General features: G+C 42.3%; 1 protein-coding gene across 2 annotated transcripts in view; it reads right to left on the bottom strand.

The window, feature by feature from the left end:
- Window positions 1-21,299, bottom strand: part of LOC110504813 (glutamine--fructose-6-phosphate aminotransferase [isomerizing] 2) — a 38,318-nt gene extending 17,019 nt beyond the window's left edge. For both annotated transcript variants that reach the window (XM_036969994.1, XM_036969993.1), the window contains exons 1-6: window positions 21,143-21,299; window positions 17,534-17,641; window positions 16,218-16,322; window positions 15,395-15,520; window positions 13,336-13,394; window positions 3,737-3,871 (exon numbers count right to left, since the gene is read on the bottom strand). In XM_036969994.1, the coding sequence (XP_036825889.1) occupies window positions 3,737-3,871; window positions 13,336-13,394; window positions 15,395-15,520; window positions 16,218-16,322; window positions 17,534-17,641; window positions 21,143-21,149 (540 nt within the window). In that variant the 5' untranslated portion in view covers window positions 21,150-21,299. The remainder of the gene's footprint in view (window positions 1-3,736; window positions 3,872-13,335; window positions 13,395-15,394; window positions 15,521-16,217; window positions 16,323-17,533; window positions 17,642-21,142) is intronic.
- Window positions 21,300-23,481: the final 2,182 nt, after the last annotated feature.

Consider the following 23,481-nt stretch of genomic DNA (forward strand, 5'->3'; position numbering starts at 1 on the left):
GGGATGATTAGGGATAAACATAAAACCAGTGGGGGGAGATAGAAGGGAAGGGGAGAAGGAGAGGAAGGGAAGAGGAGGGAGATGGAATATTTTTTTATTTTACCTTTATTTAACTAGGCAAGTCAGTTAAGAACAAATTCTTATTTTCAATGACGGCCTAGGAACAGTGGGTTAACTAACTGCCTGTTCAGGGGCAGAACAACAGCTCGGGGGTTTGAACTTGCAACCTTCCGGTTACTAGTCCAACGCTCTAACCACTAGGCTACCCTGCCGCCCTGGATAGAGAGGGGAAGGGGAGGAGGAGAGAGGAGAAGGGAGAGCAGAGGAGGGGGGAGTGAGTGGAGAGGATGGGGAAGAGGGGAAAGATTGAAAAGAGGGAGGGAGGAGGGTGGAGAGAGAAGGAGGAGGGATAGTAGAAGAAAGAGAGGGGAGGCAGTGGTCTTTAGACTGTAAAGGGTCTGCTCTGGTCTGGTTTCTATTAGCCCAAACCCTGTGAAGCTGTAAGATACTCTTGATCCTCTGTGATCTTCTCAGAGCTTTTACAGGGAGCCAGTGAGAGAGGAGATGGGACTGAGATCAGCCAGGGAGAGAGGAGATGGGGCTGAGATGAGCCAGGGAGAGGGGAGATGGGGCTGAGATGAGCCAGTGAGAGAGGAGATGGGACTGAGATGAGCCAGGGAGAGAGGAGATGGGGCTGAGATGAGCCAGGGAGAGGGGAGATGGGGCTGAGATGAGCCAGGGAGAGGGGAGATGGGGCTGAGATGAGCCAGGGAGAGAGGAGATGGGGCTGAGATGAGCCAGGGAGAGAGGAGATGGGGCTGAGATGAGCCAGAGAGAGAGGAGATGGGGCTGAGATGAGCCAGGGAGAGAGGAGAGGGGGTCGAGATGAGCCAGGGAGAGGAGATGGGGCTGAGATGAGATGGGGCTGGGATGAGCCAGGGAGAGGGGAGATGGGGATGAGATGAGCCATAGAGAGTGGAGATGGGGCTGAGATGAGCCAGGGAGAGTGGAAATGGGGCTGAGATGAGATGGGGCTGAGATGAGATGGGGCTGAGATGAGATGGGGCTGAGATGAGCCAGGGAGAGAGGAGATGGGGCTGAGATGAGCCAGGGAGAGAGGAGATGGGGCTGAGATGAGCCAGGGAGAGTGGAGAGCAGAGGAGTGGGGAGTGAGTGGAGAGGACGGGGAAGAGAGAAAAGATTGAAAAGAGGGAGGGAGGAGGGTGGAGAGAGAAGGAGGAGGGATAGTAGAAGAAAGAGAGGGGAGGCAGTGGTCTTTAGACTGTAAAGGGTCTGCTCTGGTCTGGTTTCTATTAGCCCAAACCATGTGAAGCTGTAAGATACTCTTGATCCTCTGTGATCTTCTCAGAGCTTTTACAGGGAGCCAGTGAGAGAGGAGATGGGACTGAGATGAGCCAGGGAGAGAGGAGATGGGGCTGAGATGAGCCAGGGAGAGGGGAGATGGGGCTGAGATGAGCCAGGGAGAGGGGAGATGGGGCTGAGATGAGCCAGGGAGAGAGGAGATGGGGCTGAGATGAGCCAGGGAGAGAGGAGATGGGGCTGAGATGAGCCAGGGAGAGAGGAGATGGGGCTGAGATGAGCCAGAGAGAGAGGAGATGGGGCTGAGATGAGCCAGGGAGAGAGGAGATGGGGCTGAGATGAGCCAGAGAGAGAGGAGATGGGGCTGAGATGAGCCAGGGAGAGAGGAGATGGGGCTGAGATGAGCCAGAGAGAGAGGAGATGGGGCTGAGATGAGCCAGGGAGAGAGGAGATGGGGCTGAGATGAGATGGGGCTGAGATGAGCCAGGGAGAGAGGAGATGGGGTTGAGATGAGCCAGGGAGAGGAGATGGGGCTGAGATGAGATGGGGCTGGGATGAGCCAGGGAGAGGGGAGATGGGGTTGAGATGAGCCAGGGAGAGGGGAGATGGGGCTGGGATGAGCCAGGGAGAGGGGAGATGGGGCTGGGATGAGCCAGGGAGAGGGGAGATGGGGCTGGGATGAGCCAGGGAGAGGGGAGATGGGGCTGGGATGAGCCAGGGAGAGGGGAGATGGGGCTGAGATGGGACGGTCTCCAATAAGACAAAAGAGTGTGTTTAGAACTGAGCGAGACAGAGAGAAAATGAGAGAAAATGACTGGACAATCTAGTAAGTGAAAAAGTGATTAAGTACGTTAGTCTGTCTCGCTCCTGGTCCCCAGATACAGATGTGATGTCACTAAAGATGTTGTTAGGGCGGTTGCAATGATGACTGTTTTGGTGATGATGTAACACTATTAATGGGACGGAAAGTGAAGTAACGTCATACTGGGCTCAATGGAGATAGAAGGGGGGGGGGGGGGGGGGGCAGATTTTAGGCTAGATTGGACTCAATGACACAGAGCTACGGGACAGGGGTATGGAATGATGACGTCATCGAGAGGAACTGGGAGATATTGTTGCTCTGTTGTTGTTAAAAACAAACCCATTTTACAATGCTGTTTAAGACCTGGCATTCATCATAGTGCAAGATGGAATCTGAGAGGGTTCTTGTTATTTTGTCAAGCAATTCATTTTTGTTTAGTAGCAGCAGCAGTAGTAATAGTAGTAGTAGCAGTAGTAGTATTAATAATAGTAATAGTAGTAGTGATAGTAGTAGTAGTAGCAGTAGTAATAGTAGTAGTGATAGTAGTAGTAGTAGCAGTAGTAATAGTAGTAGTGATAGTAGTAGTAGTAGTAGTAGTAGCAGTAGTAATAGTACTGATAGAAGTAGTAGTAGCAGTAGTAGTAGCAGTAGCAGTAGTAATAATAGTAATAGTAGAAGTCAATGTAGTAATAGTAGTAGTAATAGTAGTAGTGATAGTAGTAGTAGTGATAGTAGTAGTAGAAGTCAATGTAGTAATAGTAATAATAGTAGTAGTAGTAGTGATAGTAGTAGTAGAAGTCAATGTAGTAATAGTAGTAGTAGTAATAATAGTAATAGTAGTAGTGATAGTAGTAGTAGAAGTCAATGTAGTAATAGTAGTAGTAGTAGTAGTAGTAGTAGTAGCAGCAGTAGTAGTAGTAGTAATAATAGCAGTAGTAGTAGTAGTAATAATTGTAGCAGTAGTAGTAGTAGTAGTAGTAGTAGCAGTAGTAGTAGTAGTAGTAGTAGTAGTAGTAGTAGTAGTAGTAGTAGTAGTAGTAATAGTATAGTAATAGTAGTAGTAGTAGTAGTAGTAGCAGTAGCAGCAGTAGTAGTAGTAGTAATAATTGTAGCAGTAGCAGCAGTAGTAGTAGCAGCAGTAGTAGTAGTAGTAGTAGTAGTAGTAGTAGTAATAGTAGTAGTAGTGTTAGTAGCAGTAGTAGTAGTAGTAGTAGTAGTAGCAGCAGCAGCAGCAGTAGTAGTAGTAGTAGTAATAGTAGTAGTAGTAGTAGTAGTAATAGCAGTAGTAGTAGCAGAGTAATAATAGCAATAGTAGTAGTAATAGTAGTAGTAGTATTATTAGTAGTAGTAGTGGTATTAGTAGTAGTAGTAGTAGTATTAGTAGTAGTAGTAGTAGCAGAGTAATAATAGTAATAGTAGTAGTAGTATTAGTAGTAATAGTAGTAGTAGTAGCAGAGTAATGATAGTAATAGTAGTAGTAATAGTAGTAGCAGTAGCAGTAACAGTAGCACCAGTAGTAGTAGTAGTAGAGTAGCAATAGTAATAGAAGTACATTACTTAGTAGCACCATAGTAATTACATATTAGAACAGTGTTGAGGTGTCCCAGTACTCACCAGCTGTTGAATGACCCTCTCCACCAGCGTAGAGAAGGACAAGTCTTCTCTCTCACGGTTGTCGTAAACATATTTGATCAGTTTAGGGATGACCTCTGTGTCCGTCTCGGACTCAAACTCGTAGCCCTTGGAGTTCTTAAAGAGGGTGGGGATCAGAATGAATGTTACAAGCTTAATGAAGCAGCACTCCCAGATGTACCAGTAACTAGACTAACAACTCCTCTAGCATAACAACTCCTCTAGACTAACAACTCCTCTAGACTAACAACTCCTCTAGACTAACAACTCCTCTAGACTAACAACTCCTCTAGACTAACAACTCCTCTAGCATAACAACTCCTCTAGACTAACAACTCCTCTAGACTAACAACTCCTCTAGACTAACAACCCCTCTAGCATAACAACTCCTCTAGCATAACAACTCCTCTAGCATAACAACTCCTCTAGCATAACAACTCCTCTAGCATAACAACTCCTCTAGACTAACAACTCCTCTAGACTAACAACTCCTCTAGACTAACAACTACTCTAGACTAACAACTCCTCTAGCATAACAACTCCTCTAGACTAAACTCCTCTAGACTAACAACTCCTCTAGACTAACAACTCCTCTAGCATAACAACTCCTCTAGACTAACAACTCCTCTAGACTAACAACTCCTCTAGCATAACAACTCCTCTTGACTAACAACTCCTCTAGACTAACAACTCCTCTAGACTAACAACTACTCTAGACTAACAACTCCTCTAGCATAACAACTCCTCTAGCATAACAACTCCTCTAGACTAACAACTCCTCTAGACTAACAACTCCTCTAGACTAACAACTCCTCTAGACTAACAACTCCTCTAGCATAACAACTCCTCTAGCATAACAACTCCTCTAGCATAACAACTCCTCTAGACTAACAACTCCTCTAGACTAACAACTCCTCTAGACTAACAACTCATCTAGCATAACAACTCCTCTAGCATAACAACTCCTCTAGCATAACAACTCCTCTAGCATAACAACTCCTCTAGCATAACAACTCCTCTAGGATAACAACTCCTCTAGACTAACAACTCCTCTAGACTAACAACTCCTCTAGACTAACAACTCCTCTAGCATAACAACTCCTATAGCATAACAACTCCTCTAGACTAACAACTCCTCTAGACTAACAACTCCTCTAGCATAACAACTCCTCTAGCATAACAACTCCTCTAGCATAACAACTCCTCTAGCATAACAACTCCTCTAGACTAACAACTCCTCTAGCATAACAACTCCTCTAGCATAACAACTCCTCTAGCATAACAACTCCTCTAGACTAACAACTCCTCTAGCATAACAACTCCTCTAGCACAACCACTCCTCTAGACTAACAACTCCTCTAGACTAACAACTCCTCTAGCATAACAACTCCTCTAGCATAACAACTCCTCTAGCATAACAACTCCTCTAGACTAACAACTCCTCTAGCATAACAACTCCTCTAGACTAACAACTCCTCTAGACTAACAACTCCTCTAGCAGAACAACTCCTCTAGACTAACAACTCCTGTAGACTAACAACACCTCTAGACTAACAACTCCTCTAGCATAACAACTCCTCTAGCATAACAACTCCTCTAGACTAACAACTCCTCTAGACTAACAACTCCTCTAGACTAACAACTCCTCTAGAAGAACAACTCCTCTAGCATAACAACTCCTCTAGACTAACAACTCCTCTAGACTAACAACTCCTGTAGCAGAACAACTCCTCTAGACTAACAACTTCTGTAGACTAACAACACCTCTAGACTAACAACTCCTCTAGACTAACAATTCCTCTAGCATAACAACTCCTCTAGCATAACAACTATTCTAGCATAACAACTCCTCTAGACTAACAACTCCTCTAGCAGAACAACTGCTCTAGACTAACAACTCCTCTAGCATAACAACTCCTCTAGCATAACAACTCCTCTAGCATAACAACTCCTCTAGCATAACAACTCCTCTAGCATAACAACTCCTCTAGACTAACAACTCCTCTAGACTAACAACTCCTCTAGCATAACAACTCCTCTAGCATAACAACTCCTCTAGACTAACAACTCCTCTAGACTAACAACTCCTCTAGACTAACAACTCCTCTAGACTAACAACTCCTTTAGCATAATAACTCCTCTAGCATAACAACTCCTCTAGAATAACAACTCCTCTAGACTAACAACTCCTCTAGACTAACAACTCCTCTAGACTAACAACTCCTCTAGACTAACAACTCCTCTAGACTAACAACTCCTCTAGCAGAACAACTCCTCTAGCAGAACAACTCCTCTAGCAGAACAACTCCTCTAGACTAACAACTCCTATAGCATAACAACTCCTCTAGCATAACAACTCCTCTAGACTAACAACTCCTCTAGACTAACAACTCCTCTAGACTAACAACTCCTCTAGCATAACAACTCCTCTAGCATAACAACTCCTCTAGCATAACAACTCCTCTAGCATAACAACTCCTCTAGCATAACAACTCCTCTAGACTAACAACTCCTCTAGCATAACAACTCCTCTAGCATAACAACTCCTCTAGCATAACAACTCCTCTAGCATAACAACTCCTCTAGACTAACAACTCCTCTAGACTAACAACTCCTCTAGACTAACAACTACTCTAGACTAACAACTCCTCTAGCATAACAACTCCTCTAGACTAACAACTCCTCTAGACTAACAACTCCTCTAGACTAACAACTCCTCTAGACTAACAACTCCTCTAGCATAACAACTCCTCTAGACTAACAACTCCTCTAGACTAACAACTCCTCTAGCATAACAACTCCTCTAGACTAACAACTCCTCTAGACTAACAACTCCTCTAGACTAACAACTACTCTAGACTAACAACTCCTCTAGCATAACAACTCCTCTAGCATAACAACTCCTCTAGACTAACAACTCCTCTAGACTAACAACTCCTCTAGACTAACAACTCCTCTAGACTAACAACTCCTCTAGCATAACAACTCCTCTAGCATAACAACTCCTCTAGCATAACAACTCCTCTAGACTAACAACTCCTCTAGACTAACAACTCCTCTAGACTAACAACTCATCTAGCATAACAACTCCTCTAGCATAACAACTCCTCTAGCATAACAACTCCTCTAGCATAACAACTCCTCTAGCATAACAACTCCTCTAGCATAACAACTCCTCTAGGATAACAACTCCTCTAGACTAACAACTCCTCTAGACTAACAACTCCTCTAGCATAACAACTCCTATAGCATAACAACTCCTCTAGACTAACAACTCCTCTAGACTAACAACTCCTCTAGCATAACAACTCCTCTAGCATAACAACTCCTCTAGCATAACAACTCCTCTAGCATAACAACTCCTCTAGCATAACAACTCCTCTAGCATAACAACTCCTCTAGCATAACAACTCCTCTAGACTAACAACTCCTCTAGCATAACAACTCCTCTAGCACAACCACTCCTCTAGACTAACAACTCCTCTAGACTAACAACTCCTCTAGCATAACAACTCCTCTAGCATAACAACTCCTCTAGCATAACAACTCCTCTAGACTAACAACTCCTCTAGCATAACAACTCCTCTAGACTAACAACTCCTCTAGACTAACAACTCCTCTAGCAGAACAACTCCTCTAGACTAACAACTCCTGTAGACTAACAACACCTCTAGACTAACAACTCCTCTAGCATAACAACTCCTCTAGCATAACAACTCCTCTAGACTAACAACTCCTCTAGACTAACAACTCCTCTAGACTAACAACTCCTCTAGAAGAACAACTCCTCTAGCATAACAACTCCTCTAGACTAACAACTCCTCTAGACTAACAACTCCTGTAGCAGAACAACTCCTCTAGACTAACAACTTCTGTAGACTAACAACACCTCTAGACTAACAACTCCTCTAGACTAACAATTCCTCTAGCATAACAACTCCTCTAGCATAACAACTATTCTAGCATAACAACTCCTCTAGACTAACAACTCCTCTAGCAGAACAACTGCTCTAGACTAACAACTCCTCTAGCATAACAACTCCTCTAGCATAACAACTCCTCTAGCATAACAACTCCTCTAGCATAACAACTCCTCTAGCATAACAACTCCTCTAGACTAACAACTCCTCTAGACTAACAACTCCTCTAGACTAACAACTCCTCTAGACTAACAACTCCTCTAGACTAACAACTCCTCTAGACTAACAACTCCTCTAGCAGAACAACTCCTCTAGCAGAACAACTCCTCTAGCAGAACAACTCCTCTAGACTAACAACTCCTATAGCATAACAACTCCTCTAGCATAACAACTCCTCTAGACTAACAACTCCTCTAGACTAACAACTCCTCTAGACTAACAACTCCTCTAGCATAACAACTCCTCTAGCATAACAACTCCTCTAGCATAACAACTCCTCTAGCATAACAACTCCTCTAGCATAACAACTCCTCTAGACTAACAACTCCTCTAGCATAACAACTCCTCTAGCATAACAACTCCTCTAGCATAACAACTCCTCTAGCATAACAACTCCTCTAGACTAACAACTCCTCTAGACTAACAACTCCTCTAGACTAACAACTCCTCTAGACTAACAACTCCTCTAGCATAACAACTCCTCTAGCATAACAACTCCTCTAGCATAACAACTCCTCTAGCATAACAACTCATCTAGACTAACAACTCCTCTAGCATAACAACTCCTCTAGACTAACAACTCCTCTAGACTAACAACTCCTCTAGACTAACAACTCCTCTACCATAACAACTCCTCTAGCAGAACAACTCCTCTAGACTAACAACTCCTGTAGACTAACAACTCCTCTAGCATAACAACTCCTCTAGCATAACAACTCCTCTAGCATAACAACTCCTCTAGCATAACAACTCCTCTAGACTAACAACTCCTCTAGACTAACAACTCCTCTAGACTAACAACTCCTCTAGACTAACAACTCCTCTAGCATAACAACTCCTCTAGCATAACAACTCCTCTAGACTAACAACACCTCTAGACTAACAACTCCTCTAGACTAACAACTCCTCTAGACTAACAACTCCTCTAGCATAACAACTCCTCTAGCATAACAACTCCTCTAGCATAACAACTCCTCTAGACTAACAACTCCTCTAGCAGAACAACTCCTCTAGACTAACAACTCCTCTAGCATAACAACTCCTCTAGCATAACAACTCCTCTAGACTAACAACTCCTCTAGACTAACAACTCCTCTAGACTAACAACTCCTCTAGCATAACAACTCCTCTAGCATAACAACTCCTCTAGACTAACAACTCCTCTAGACTAACAACTCCTCTAGACTAACAACTCCTCTAGCATAACAACTCCTCTAGACTAACAACTCCTCTAGACTAACAACTCCTCTAGACTAACAACTCCTCTTGCAGAACAACTCCTCTAGACTAACAACTCCTCTAGCAGAACAACTCCTCTAGACTAACAACTCCTCTAGACTAACAACTCCTCTAGACTAACAACTCCTCTAGACTAACAACTCATCTAGCATAACAACTCCTCTAGCATAACAACTCCTCTAGCATAACAACTCCTCTAGCATAACAACTCCTCTAGCATAACAACTCCTCTAGCATAACAACTCCTCTAGGATAACAACTCCTCTAGACTAACAACTCCTCTAGACTAACAACTCCTCTAGCATAACAACTCCTATAGCATAACAACTCCTCTAGACTAACAACTCCTCTAGACTAACAACTCCTCTAGCATAACAACTCCTCTAGCATAACAACTCCTCTAGCATAACAACTCCTCTAGCATAACAACTCCTCTAGCATAACAACTCCTCTAGCATAACAACTCCTCTAGCATAACAACTCCTCTAGCATAACAACTCCTCTAGACTAACAACTCCTCTAGCATAACAACTCCTCTAGCACAACCACTCCTCTAGACTAACAACTCCTCTAGACTAACAACTCCTCTAGCATAACAACTCCTCTAGCATAACAACTCCTCTAGCATAACAACTCCTCTAGACTAACAACTCCTCTAGACTAACAACTCCTCTAGACTAACAACTCCTCTAGACTAACAACTCCTCTAGCAGAACAACTCCTCTAGACTAACAACTCCTGTAGACTAACAACTCCTCTAGACTAACAACTCCTCTAGCATAACAACTCCTCTAGCATAACAACTCCTCTAGACTAACAACTCCTCTAGACTAACAACTCCTCTAGACTAACAACTCCTCTAGAAGAACAACTCCTCTAGCATAACAACTCCTCTAGACTAACAACTCCTCTAGACTAACAACTCCTGTAGCAGAACAACTCCTCTAGACTAACAACTTCTGTAGACTAACAACACCTCTAGACTAACAACTCCTCTAGACTAACAATTCCTCTAGCATAACAACTCCTCTAGCATAACAACTATTCTAGCATAACAACTCCTCTAGACTAACAACTCCTCTAGCAGAACAACTGCTCTAGACTAACAACTCCTCTAGCATAACAACTCCTCTAGCATAACAACTCCTCTAGCATAACAACTCCTCTAGCATAACAACTTCTCTAGCATAACAACTCCTCTAGACTAACAACTCCTCTAGACTAACAACTCCTCTAGCATAACAACTCCTCTAGCATAACAACTCCTCTAGACTAACAACTCCTCTAGACTAACAACTCCTCTAGACTAACAACTCCTCTAGACTAACAACTCCTTTAGCATAATAACTCCTCTAGCATAACAACTCCTCTAGAATAACAACTCCTCTAGACTAACAACTCCTCTAGACTAACAACTCCTCTAGACTAACAACTCCTCTAGACTAACAACTCCTCTAGACTAACAACTCCTCTAGACTAACAACTCCTCTAGCAGAACAACTCCTCTAGCAGAACAACTCCTCTAGCAGAACAACTCCTCTAGACTAACAACTCCTATAGCATAACAACTCCTCTAGCATAACAACTCCTCTAGACTAACAACTCCTCTAGACTAACAACTCCTCTAGCATAACAACTCCTCTAGCATAACAACTCCTCTAGCATAACAACTCCTCTAGCATAACAACTCCTCTAGCATAACAACTCCTCTAGACTAACAACTCCTCTAGCATAACAACTCCTCTAGCATAACAACTCCTCTAGCATAACAACTCCTCTAGCATAACAACTCCTCTAGACTAACAACTCCTCTAGACTAACAACTCCTCTAGACTAACAACTCCTCTAGACTAACAACTCCTCTAGCATAACAACTCCTCTAGCATAACAACTCCTCTAGCATAACAACTCCTCTAGCATAACAACTCCTCTAGCATAACAACTCATCTAGACTAACAACTCCTCTAGCATAACAACTCCTCTAGACTAACAACTCCTCTAGACTAACAACTCCTCTAGACTAACAACTCCTCTACCATAACAACTCCTCTAGCAGAACAACTCCTCTAGACTAACAACTCCTGTAGACTAACAACTCCTCTAGCATAACAACTCCTCTAGCATAACAACTCCTCTAGCATAACAACTCCTCTAGCATAACAACTCCTCTAGACTAACAACTCCTCTAGACTAACAACTCCTCTAGACTAACAACTCCTCTAGACTAACAACTCCTCTAGCATAACAACTCCTCTAGCATAACAACTCCTCTAGACTAACAACACCTCTAGACTAACAACTCCTCTAGACTAACAACTCCTCTAGACTAACAACTCCTCTAGCATAACAACTCCTCTAGCATAACAACTCCTCTAGCATAACAACTCCTCTAGACTAACAACTCCTCTAGCAGAACAACTCCTCTAGACTAACAACTCCTCTAGCATAACAACTCCTCTAGCATAACAACTCCTCTAGACTAACAACTCCTCTAGACTAACAACTCCTCTAGACTAACAACTCCTCTAGCATAACAACTCCTCTAGCATAACAACTCCTCTAGACTAACAACTCCTCTAGACTAACAACTCCTCTAGACTAACAACTCCTCTAGCATAACAACTCCTCTAGACTAACAACTCCTCTAGACTAACAACTCCTCTAGACTAACAACTCCTCTTGCAGAACAACTCCTCTAGACTAACAACTCCTCTAGCAGAACAACTCCTCTAGACTAACAACTCCTCTAGACTAACAACTCCTCTAGACTAACAACTCCTCTAGACTAACAACTCATCTGTTGGAAAACCCAGCAGTATTGCAGTTCTTGACCCAAACCGGTGCACCTGGCACCATCTACCATACCCTGCTCAAAGGCACATAAATTGTTTGTCCTACCCATTCACCCTCTGAATGACACACATACACAATACATGTCTCAATTGTCTCAAGGCTTAAAAAGTATTCTTTAACCTCTTTCCTCCCCTTCATCTACACTGATTGAAGTGAATTTAACAAGTGACATCAATAAGGGATCATAGCTTTCACCCGGATTCACTTGGTCAGTCTATGTCTTTGAAATAGTTGTTTTGCATACTCAGTGTATTTTAGTACGTATTGAGACTTCATCTGCCACAAGAAACCAGTGAGACAGAACACAGTGACAAAATTCCTTTGTACATACCTTATTGACTTATTGTTAGAGCATATCAACTGCTTTTGATAAATTAATTGCTAGTAATTACTGATAACATTGGTAATAGCTGGGGGGGAAAACGGAGTGAAGAGTATCAGAGTATGTACTTGAGAAGGGTGTGGTTCAGAATTTGGCTTCTCCCTTTGTAGTTTACAGCATGTATAGTACAGTCATGACTAGGGCAGAAACAGGGCTACTTTCCCAGCAACTTTCGCTGGTGTATGTTTATTGTAAGTGTCATCAATAAGGGATCCTAGCTTTCACCTGGATTCACCTGGTCAGTCTATATCATGGAAAGAGTTCTTAATGTTTTTTTATACTCAGTGTAGTTGCAATGGTATAGGTATCAACATTATATACCACAATAATAAGGAGTGGCAACTAGTAATACCAGTAGCGGTAGCTATAAGTAACTATTCAGGATGGCCTGCTTGTGTGGCACTTGAAAGAGGTGTGGGTTAAAATGGAGGCGGGAGAGAGAGTTAGCCTGCTACAGCTGTAATCGGCAATCAACATAAATGTTCTATCACAGGGACCATATTATTTTTGGAGAGCCCAAGTGATTCTGAGTTCGGGCATATAAAGTTCATATTGAAAACAATTTCTTAGGTGCATACTTTCCGATTTGACAAACTCCCTTCCTTATATAAATCACTTGCGCTGCTCACGCTGTGAAGTCCACAATGTAGAGGGGAGCTGAACAAACGCTTTAGGGTTTTCTACACAGCCTATGTACGACTTCTGCCTAAAGTAAACATTGCCCATTGCCACTTTTTCAATGCCATTTCAATTCACTTGCATTTGTGTGGAATAGTGCAACAGTCAAAAAGCCCTACACAAAGGACCCAGGCCTAAGATTGTCAAAGGCAAAGCTTCGCATGACAGAAGGCTTGAAACCCTATGACACTTCTGATCATATCTCGGACCATAACCAAGGGTTTGACCCAAAACAGCCTTGATACTGAAATAGTGAAACTACAGAAATACATACTGGGGAGTGGACTTACCAGGTACTTCTTTAACTCTTTGTAGTTGGTGATGATGCCATTGTGGATGACAACAAACGCTGGGGAAAAGAGAGAGAGAGAATACAGTGAAGATACTGTACAAAATATGTGTAAAATGATAATGTGTTCCTGAGGAAGGACATGGCTATGGTCAACTGAAGTAGAACCTGTCTGTCGGTCTGTCTGGGCCTCTGCCTCTGTCTGGACTCTGTCTGTCTGGACTCTGTCTGTCTGGACTCTGTCAGAGGCCAGACACCTCTGTGAGCTGTACTGTAACTACACATTGACATCTCTGGACAATCGGTAAACAGAAAAAAAGCTCTCTCCCCTCCGTTCCAGAAATCTATGTGGCAGAGCCGTGGGTGGGTGTGTGTATGTATGTAAGTATGTAAGTATGTATGTATGTAAGTATGCATGTATGTATGTTCAGTTGCAAGAATACGTTTGTGAACCCTGGATTTCTGCATTGATTACTCATAAAAATGTGGTATGATCTTCGTCTAAGTCACAATAATAGACAGACACAATCTGACTAAACTAATAACACACAAACAGTTGTACTTGTCACATTTGTATTGAAGACTTTGAGTAATCCTTCATGTGCAGGATGGAAAAAGTAAGTGAACCTCTGTGTTAACGACTTCTCCTAAAACTATTTGGAGTCAGCTGTTTCAATTAAGGAGATGAGATGAGTGGGTTGCAGATGAGTGGGTTGCATGTGTGGGTTGCACATGTGCCCTGCCCTTTAAACAAAGCCACACAAAACCTGGTTACTGACCAATCTGTTCTTCTCCAGAATGACTGGTTAGTTTGAACCATGCCTCGATCCCAACAACTTTCAAAGTACCTTAGAAGACACATTATAGAGATGCACAAATCTGGAAAAGGTTACATTAGCATTGCTAAAGACCTTGGTGTTCATCAATCCACAGTAAGACAAAATGTCTACAAATGGAGAAGATTCATGACTGTTGCTCCTCTCCCTAGGAGTGGGCGTCCAGCGAAGATCACTCCAAGAGCACAAAGGGCAATCCTGAAAGAGGTGAGAAAGAACCCAAGGGTAACAGCAAAAAACCTCCAGAAAACTCTACAAACAACAATAGTCTGTGTTCATGTGTCCACTATCAGAAAAACACTGAACAACAATGGTGTTCATGGATGGACACCACCAAGGAAACCACTGCTATCTAAAAAAAAACATTGCGGCACGTCTCAAGTTTGCCCAAGACCACCTGGACGTTCCATAATGCTTCTGGGAAAATGTGCTGTGGACAGATGAGACAAAAGTTGAACTTTTTGGGAAAAATGCACAACGATGTGTGTGGAGGAAAAAGGGCACTGCACACCAACACTAAAAACTCATCCCAAGTGTGAAGCGTGGTGGAGAGAGCATCATGGTTTGCGGCTGCTTTGCTGCCTCAGGGCCTGGACGCCTTGCAATCATTGAGAGAACAATTAATTCAAAAGTGTATCAAGACATTTTACAGGAGAATGTCAGGGCAGATGACCTCAGGCTTAAGAGAGGTTGGGTGATGCAACAAGACAATGACCCAAAGCACACAAGTAAATCAACTAAAGAATGACTGAAAGGAAGAACATTTGTGTTTTGGAATGGCCAAGTCAGAGTCCTGACCTTAACCATGCTGTGGCTTGACCTGAATCAAGACAACCCAGAAATATTGATGAACTGAAACAGATTTGTAGGGAGGAATATTTCAAAAATCTTCCTCCTCAATGTTGTGCAAGTCTTATAAGCAGCTACAGGAAATGTTTGGTGGAGGTTGTTTCTGCTAAAGTAGGATCTACAAGTTACTAAATTCAAGGGTTCACTTACTTTTTCCAGGCTGCACTATGAATGATTACTCAATGTCTTCAATGAAAATGTGAAAAGTACATCTGTTTGTGTGTTATTAGTTTAGTCAGATTGTATTTGTCTATTATTGTGACACATTTTATGAGTAATCAATGCAGAAATCCAGGTAATTCCAAAGGGTTCACAAACGTATTCTTGCAGCTGTATGTATGGCATGTGTGCGTATGTGTGTGTAGTGTGTGTTACCGTTGTTCTTGTCGGAGCGCTGGGGATGGCTGTTGAGGGCACTGGGTTCACCGTGTGTGGCCCAGCGTGTGTGAGCAATGCCAAAGTGTGTGTCCAACTCCACCTCCAGATCCATGCAGTCTTTCTCTGCTCACAAGACACATCAAGATCAATGCCATGAGCATGTCATTTTACATGTATGGCAATGTCTGCACAGTAACATGAAAGGGAGAATCATTACATCGGTCCATAAAGGTGCATTATAAAGCACTGTGATAAAGGGTGAAGCTGACAGAGGACTACGGAAGTGTAATTCAACCTTTTATCATTACCTAACGTAGCAGGTGTAAAAGAAAGGCCTCTGAGACTAGAACCCCTTATATACTGGTCTTGACGAGAAGGGAAAAAAACTGTCGGGGGAGGTTCTCTTCTGCACTGTTCAACCAATCCAGTAAATGTGGAGGAGGAGTTAAGATGGAGTGTCGCCAGAGACAGTTACGTATGTACGTAGGTTTAGAAACTCTGTTGTGTCGTCTTGTCAACGTCGAAAAACGGAGGTCGCGTCACACGCCCTCTTTTCATTTCCCCTGAAAACCGGAACATCCGGTTGTTGGGGTCTCAGCAGAGGCTACCCTTACAGTAACCCTACACTGTCGCCTCTTTCATTAGACAGGTATTAGTTATGGCAAAGAAGGAGGGAAGTAAACTGGAAGGGTTCTGCGGCAGAAGGACAGAGGAGTTACCAAGAAGAGAGAGAGCTACAGACTATAGAATACTTCAACAACACATAATACTGACGCTGGACAACAGGAATGTGATGGATGCAGGTAGTCGTGAGACCTACTGTAGAGCTCTTCATCCAGGGCCTTCACTTTGCCTTTCTTCTTGATGAGAACAATTTTGCTGTTGTCTTCTGTCGTTGTCTTCTTGTCACTGTCCACAGCGATGCCTGAAACCAGAGAGACAAGGCAAACTTATACCAATACCAACCTTAAGCCAATCATCATCAATGCAGGCTATATTAACTGGCTAGTAGGCTGCAGGGCCAGTCAATGAATCAGGTCAACTTTAACTGAGACAATAGTCATGACAATGTGAAAGCTTGTTTGAAAGACTTCAAATCCTAATCCAGTTGTTAATTTAGAGCAAAGAGCTGATTACTGTGGAACCCCTGTGGATATTAACCAGCTCACATAGAATGACAGGTAATGACTGTGTGTGTGTGTCGCATATGGGTTTTACCGGCCATGAAAGGGGCTGTGTTCCAGGATAAACAAACATGGGGGGGGGGGGTTCATGCGTGTCTGTGTACTCTGGAATATGCCATTGGAGGAATGCCAAAGCAATAGTAAATACCAGTGAGGCAGATATCATTGGTGCACGGTGAGGCTCAGAACAGAACTAAAGGCTACAGATTCTCTCCTCACGAGGGCTCTCTACTACTACCTTCTCTGTTATAAGTTCAACTCATCAGACTTATCTGAGCGTTGCTGACCTATTCCCTGTCCCAAATCAACCCCTAGCTGTAGCTATGAACAGATAGTGGAAGTAATAAGGTATTAAAGCTAGATGGAGTGCCCACACCAGTTTCAGATGGAGCATGTAATCAGATGTCCACACCCCACCTCATTTTACCTGTCCTACCTGTGTGTCAACATAGCCCTGCTTCCTGGACCTAGATCTACAATGCACTCAGCAGGATGATCTATAACTGACAGGAACTGGGAGCTTTCAGCTGCCTTGTAAGTGATTAGATACCATACCTTCAGTATGACCACACAGAGCATGTACAAATACTGTCTAACCGGCCTGAATCACACAGGGCAGAAATCAGTAGTCCTTAGGGTTTTATGATGTAATAGTGCTTTACTATGAGTTGAGTTGTGCTATAAGCCTTAAACTGTCTGTACAGTTACACAGTAAGTCTGGATACATTAATAGTGTGTGTGTGTGTGTGTGTGTGTGTGTGTGTGTGTGTGTGTGTGTGTGTGTGTGTGTGTGTGTGTGTGTGTGTGTGTGTGTGTGTGTGTGTTCAGGGTGATACCCAAGCCGACAAGGTGAAAGATTTAGGGGTGCTGTACTACTATGGCTGAGCCTGTAAAACAACACATTTCACTGCAAAAATGTAACTGCGAAAATAAAACATATTCATTTATTTACCTGCTGAATCATAGCCTCTGTACTCCAGCCTTCGCAGTCCCTTCACCAGCGTCTCAAATATCTCCTTTCTGGTGCGAGGCACACAGTAATTCAGGTAGGCAAAGATCCCTACAGTGAGAGAGAGAGAGAGAGAGAGAGAGAAAAAGATAGCAAGAGATACAGAGACAGAGGCAGAGGCATAGAGACATAGAGACATATAGACATCGAGACAGAGACATAGAGCCATCGAGACAGAGACATAGAGACAGAGACATAGAGATAGAGACATAGAGATAGAGACATGGAGATAGAGACATGGAGATAGAGACGTATAGACATCGAGACAGAGACATAGAGACAGAGACATAGAGATAGAGACATAGAGATAGAGACATGGAGATAGAGATAGAGACATAGAGATAGAGACATAGAGACATGGAGATAGAGACGTATAGACATCGAGACAGAGACATTTAGACATCGAGACAGAGACATATAGACATCGAGACAGAGACATATTGACATCGAGACAGAGACATAGAGACATAGAGATAGAGACATAGAGATAGAGACATGGAGAAGAGACATGGAGATGGAGATACAGTCATATATATAGAGACATAAAGATAGAGACAGAGAGAGAGATATAGAGATAGAGACAGAGACAGAGACAAATACAGAGACATAGAGACAGAAACATAAAAATAGAGACAAAGATAGAGACATAGACATAGACATAGAGACAGAGACATAGAGACATCGAGACAGAGACATAGAGACAGAGACAGAGACATGGAGATAGAGACATACAGACATAGATATAGAGATAGAGACATAAAGATAGAGGCATAGAGATAGAGACATAGAGACAGAGACATAAATAAAGAGACAGAGACAGAAACATAGTGACATAGACATAAAAATAGAGACATAAAGATAGAGACATAGAGACAGAGATATAGAGACAGAGACATAGAGACAGGACAGAGACAGAGACATAAAGATAGAGAAATAGAGACATAAAGATAGAGAAATAGAGACATAAAGATAGAGACAAAGACATAGAGACAGAGACATAGAGACAGAGACATAGAGACATGGAGATAGAGACATACAGACATAGATATAGCGATAGAGACATAAAGATAGAGACAGAGACATAGAGATATAGAGATAGAGAAATAGAGACAGAGATATAAAGCCAGATAAAGATAGAGACATAGAGACAGAGACATATAGACAAAGACATAAAGATAGAGACAGAGACAAAAATATAGACATAGAGACAGAGACATAGAGACATAGACACATAAAGATAGAGACATGGAGATAGAGACAGAGACATAGACACAAAGATAGAGACATAGAGACAGAGACATAGAGACGTAAAGATAGAGACATAGAGATAGAGACAGAGATAGAAACATAGACACATAAAGATAGAGACAGAGATAGAAACATAGAGACATAAAGATAGAGACAGAGACAGCGAGATAGAGGCATAGAGACATAGATCAGCTCTGTGGTCTTTTCACTGCTTTTTTGACCCTCCCTTTCCTTCTTCAATCTTCATATTCAACAGTGTGTAGTTATAATGTAGATTGTACATTCAATACTGGGTTGTTGAGTTAGGGATAGGGGCTGCCATTTCCCATAGTCGTGTTAGCACAGGGGGTAAAACCTATTCTGTTGCTATGGTGCAGCAAACAGTTCAAATCAAATCAAATCAGTTGATGAGATGAGTCCTGTACTATACATATTTTACAGTGTATTCATTCAAATATAGAATAAAACTCTCAGCAAAGTAGTGTAAGAATTTGAGAGCAGAGACGGATAAAGTGTCACTCAGTAACCCAACAGTTGTTTGATGTATTTCACAATCCTCTCTTCCTGTGTTTGGAAAAATCCTCCTCTATAATATACTGTAAACATGGAAGCAGTGGCCTATGCAGATGGGTTACTGACATGGCCAACTGGGACAAATAAGTGAAATTGAATCATAATATTTATATATATACATTTTTTTTAAAAGTGTATATCAATGAATTAGTCTCTATCCAACTGGGGATATAATGGTAGCATTTACAGAATAGTTGCTGCTGTCTGAATATTTTATTGTGGTTCCTTAATTATTTGTTATATTTATATATATTTTTTAATTAAACTGCAATGTTGATTAAGGGCTTGTAAGTAAGCATTTCACTGTATCCGGAGCACCTCAAAGGGGATCCGTGATGTGCGAAATTAAACTTCCCAGTCTGCGCGCTGTGCAATGGAGGGAGGTTGGTTTAAGGTGGCCATTGAGCGGAGCGCAATGTTCGCCTCAACCAAGTACACCTTAGAAAAAAGGGTTCCAAAAGGGTTCTTCTGCTGTCCACATAGGAGAAGCCTTTCTGGTTCCAGGTAGAACCATTTTTGGTTTCAGGTGGAACGTAGAACCTTTCTGTGGAAAGGGTTCTCCATGTAACCCAAAATAGTTCTACCTGGAACAAAACAGGGATAATTATTCAAAGGGTTCTCCTATGGGGACAGCCGATGAAACCTTTTAGGTTCTAGATAGCATTTTTTTGAGTGGCTGAGAAAAGCAAACTGGCCGACATAGATATAGTGTCTGTTGTAACGCATTGCTTAGATTTCTCACCTAGGGGCAAAATAGTTACTATTAAACTAAAAGTATTTAATAGTATTTATAAACTTGTTCATTCAAGCCCTGAATGGTGATTGGCTGACAGCCGTGGTATATCAGATCATATATCACGTGTATGACAAAACATGCATTTTTACTGCTCTAATTACGTTGGTAACCAGTTTATAATAGCAATAAGGCACCTCGGGGTTTGTTTGTTATATATGGCCAATATACCACCGCTAAGGGCTGTACCCAGGTACTCCGAGATGCGTCATACATAAGAACAGCCCTCAGCCGTGGTATATTGGTCATATACAACATTCCTTATTGCTTAAACAATCCTACATGTTCATGATAATGCATAATCATATTTCAGCAACATAAATGTGCGTAGGCCTAGAATCCAACGACTCTGGTGACACCTACATCTTTAAGCATAGGCTACGTTTCGTTTTACCAAATGTTGGACATTTGAAAATGAAGCTCCATGGGGCGATAATATCACATTGATGTGTATCATCAGAACCTGCTCACAATACAATGCTGAGCTGTCATTGACAGGCCTACCCCGAGGAGGTAAATTGACACGTAGCAACTCAACGTCCTATTCAGGATGCATGGAAGAGGGATGTTATCTACGGCGGGAGGATCAGTGTCCCACCAATATATTGTACTGAGGACCGCAGCTGAACTCTACATTTAATCGAGGTTTATATTTAGATATAAAAAGTGCCTGCACTGACATGTAAATTGCCTACAAGGATGGCACTTCATTCAGCATTCAGTGACGCACATACACAAACTGTCTGAACGGACTGGTTTAAAATAGCCTACAATAACAACATACATAATAATTGTCAGATTCCAATAATAGTAATAGCCTAAACTAAACTAACCTACCGTCATGTTTTTGCATAATGCGTAAACTGTCTCCTGATTAGGCACTCCAGATTGCCAGTTCCATGATGCACAGTAAAAGATGTAGCTCTATTTGACCTTACCACACATGGTTCTGATTGTCTTGTCCAAATCGATACTGTTCAAGGCGATGGCCGGATCGTGGTAGTTTACGCCGTTACTACCGTCAGTAGTTCCTGAGTAGAATCCAAATGAAACTGTGTAAAACTTCTCACTCCCAGCACTTATTTAAAGCCAGTTTCCGCGAGCGCGGGCTCCACCCCCGGCCTCGTCTCCAAGGCAACTAGGGTAACCACCCTTTCACTGTAACATACAACCAACTTTATACTGCAATGTGGACTACTTCCTAGAACTCAAGTTTTACTGTAATCCAGTCCTTACATATTCCAGAGACTTCCCATCATACTATAATTGAGACATCATGTGCAAGGAACTGAACTAATACCTGACACTTTGCATCATCAAAAAGAACCCAAGGCATTCTTAAACTTCCATGGAGGTAAAGCTTCCTTTTCTATTTTCTATCATCAGTTATGGTTATGAAGAACCCGGGAATGTAACTTGTGATGAGTTATGAAAGGAATGTTATATGGAAAGTCTGTTAACATCCTCATCATCATCATCCTCCTCCTCATCCTCATTATCTTCCTCTTCCCCCTCATCATCATCATCAATATTATTAGATGTTCTTGCATATAGGCTGGTCTAGTTGTTGTGGTCACTTTGTTTGGCGACTCTAGCAGTCTGGGCTTACCACCTGGCAGTCAAACCTGGGTTGTACACCTTAAGACCATGCTATTCCACAGAGATGAAGCTTGGGCTCGGGTCTTCAGGTCTCACACAAGATCCCTCATCATGCGAGCATAGTTCACTGAACCACTTCCGCTCCACTTGCACGCAGAGCTACAGATAGTAAGAGCAACTAGGTCAAGCATGTTCAATCTTTCCTGCCAATGGAGTCTATAGTTCAGTCCAGTCTTTATCAAACTATTACTGTGAGTGGGGCAGTGATATCGTCCCAATCCCTGTAATTTTACAATCGTGACATGGAGGTTTATAACTTTGTAGGGTTGGCCAAGGGAGGACCTTGAGAGTAATTACTCACAATCATTTAGCAACAAATAAAGGGCGATAGAAGGAAACATCCACCGAGGGATGGCCCACCTTAAATTAATGGCAGTGAATACTGAGGGATGGCCCACCTTAAATTAATGGCAGTGAATACTGAGGGATGACCCACCTTAAATTAATGGCAGTGAATACTGAGGGATTTTTTAGGCATGGGTTGATTGTGCACACAGTAACTGAGCTTTATTGCACTTATTAAATGTATATGGTTCTATAACATAGGAACTGTGGTCATAAACCTTCTATATAAACTTTTGTTAATGTAACAGTATAGCTTCCATCCCTCTCCACGCCCCTACCTGGGCTTGAATCAGGGACCCTCTGCACACATCAACAACTGCCTCCCACGAAGCATCGTTACCCATCGCTCCACAAAAGCCACGGCTCTTGCAGAGCAAGGGGAAAAACTACTTCAAGGACTCAGAGCGAGTGAAGTCACCGATTGAAACGCTATTAGCGCACACCCCGCTAACTAGCTAGCCATTTCACATCGGTTACATTAAGGTGATGCAAAGTGATGGTTGTCCACAGTGTTGTTTGATTGACAGTTTCTTAAGAGAGAGTCGAGGGTAGAGACAATCAGAACAGAGAGACAGAGGGGAGAATACATACAAAGAAAATGGTTCTGTATTAGTGCCAAATTAGGGTTCTTTGGCTTGTAACCATTGCAGATCCATTTTTGGTGCTATATAGAACCTTTTTTTAAGGTTAAATAAAGAACCATGCTCATAAGGTTCTAAATGGAACCTGTATGGTGCTATAAAGAACCCTTTCCTAAGATTATTTAAGATTACTTAGTACAAGTTGATTCATACTCAGTAGAAGTTGAGTCAGTAGAAGTTGCGTTAACCTCAGTAGAAGTTGAGTCATTCTTAGTAGAAGTTGAGTCAGTCTCTGTAAGAGTTGAGTCATTCTTGGTAGGAGTTGAGTCAGTCTAGGTAGAAGTTGAGTCAGTCTTGGTTGAAGTTGAGTTAATCTCATTAGATGTTGAGTCATTCTCAGTAGAAGTTGAGTCAGTCTCCGTAGAAGTTGAGTCTGTCTCATTAGAAGTTGAGTCAGTCAGTCTCATTAGAAGTTGAGTCAGTCAGCCTCAGTAGAAGTTGTGTCAGTCAGTCTCAGTAGAATTTGAGTCAGTCTCAGTAGAAGTTGAGTCAGTCTTGGTTGAAGTTGAGTTAATCTCATTAGATGTTGAGTCATTCTCAGTAGAAGTTGAGTCAGTCTCCGTAGAAGTTTAGTCAGTCTCAATAGAAGTTGAGTCAGTCTCATTAGAAGTTGAGTCAGTCAGTCTCATTAG

Source organism: Oncorhynchus mykiss, chromosome 31 (genome assembly GCF_013265735.2).
Source record: "Oncorhynchus mykiss isolate Arlee chromosome 31, USDA_OmykA_1.1, whole genome shotgun sequence".
Taxonomy (NCBI): Eukaryota; Metazoa; Chordata; class Actinopteri; order Salmoniformes; family Salmonidae; genus Oncorhynchus; species Oncorhynchus mykiss.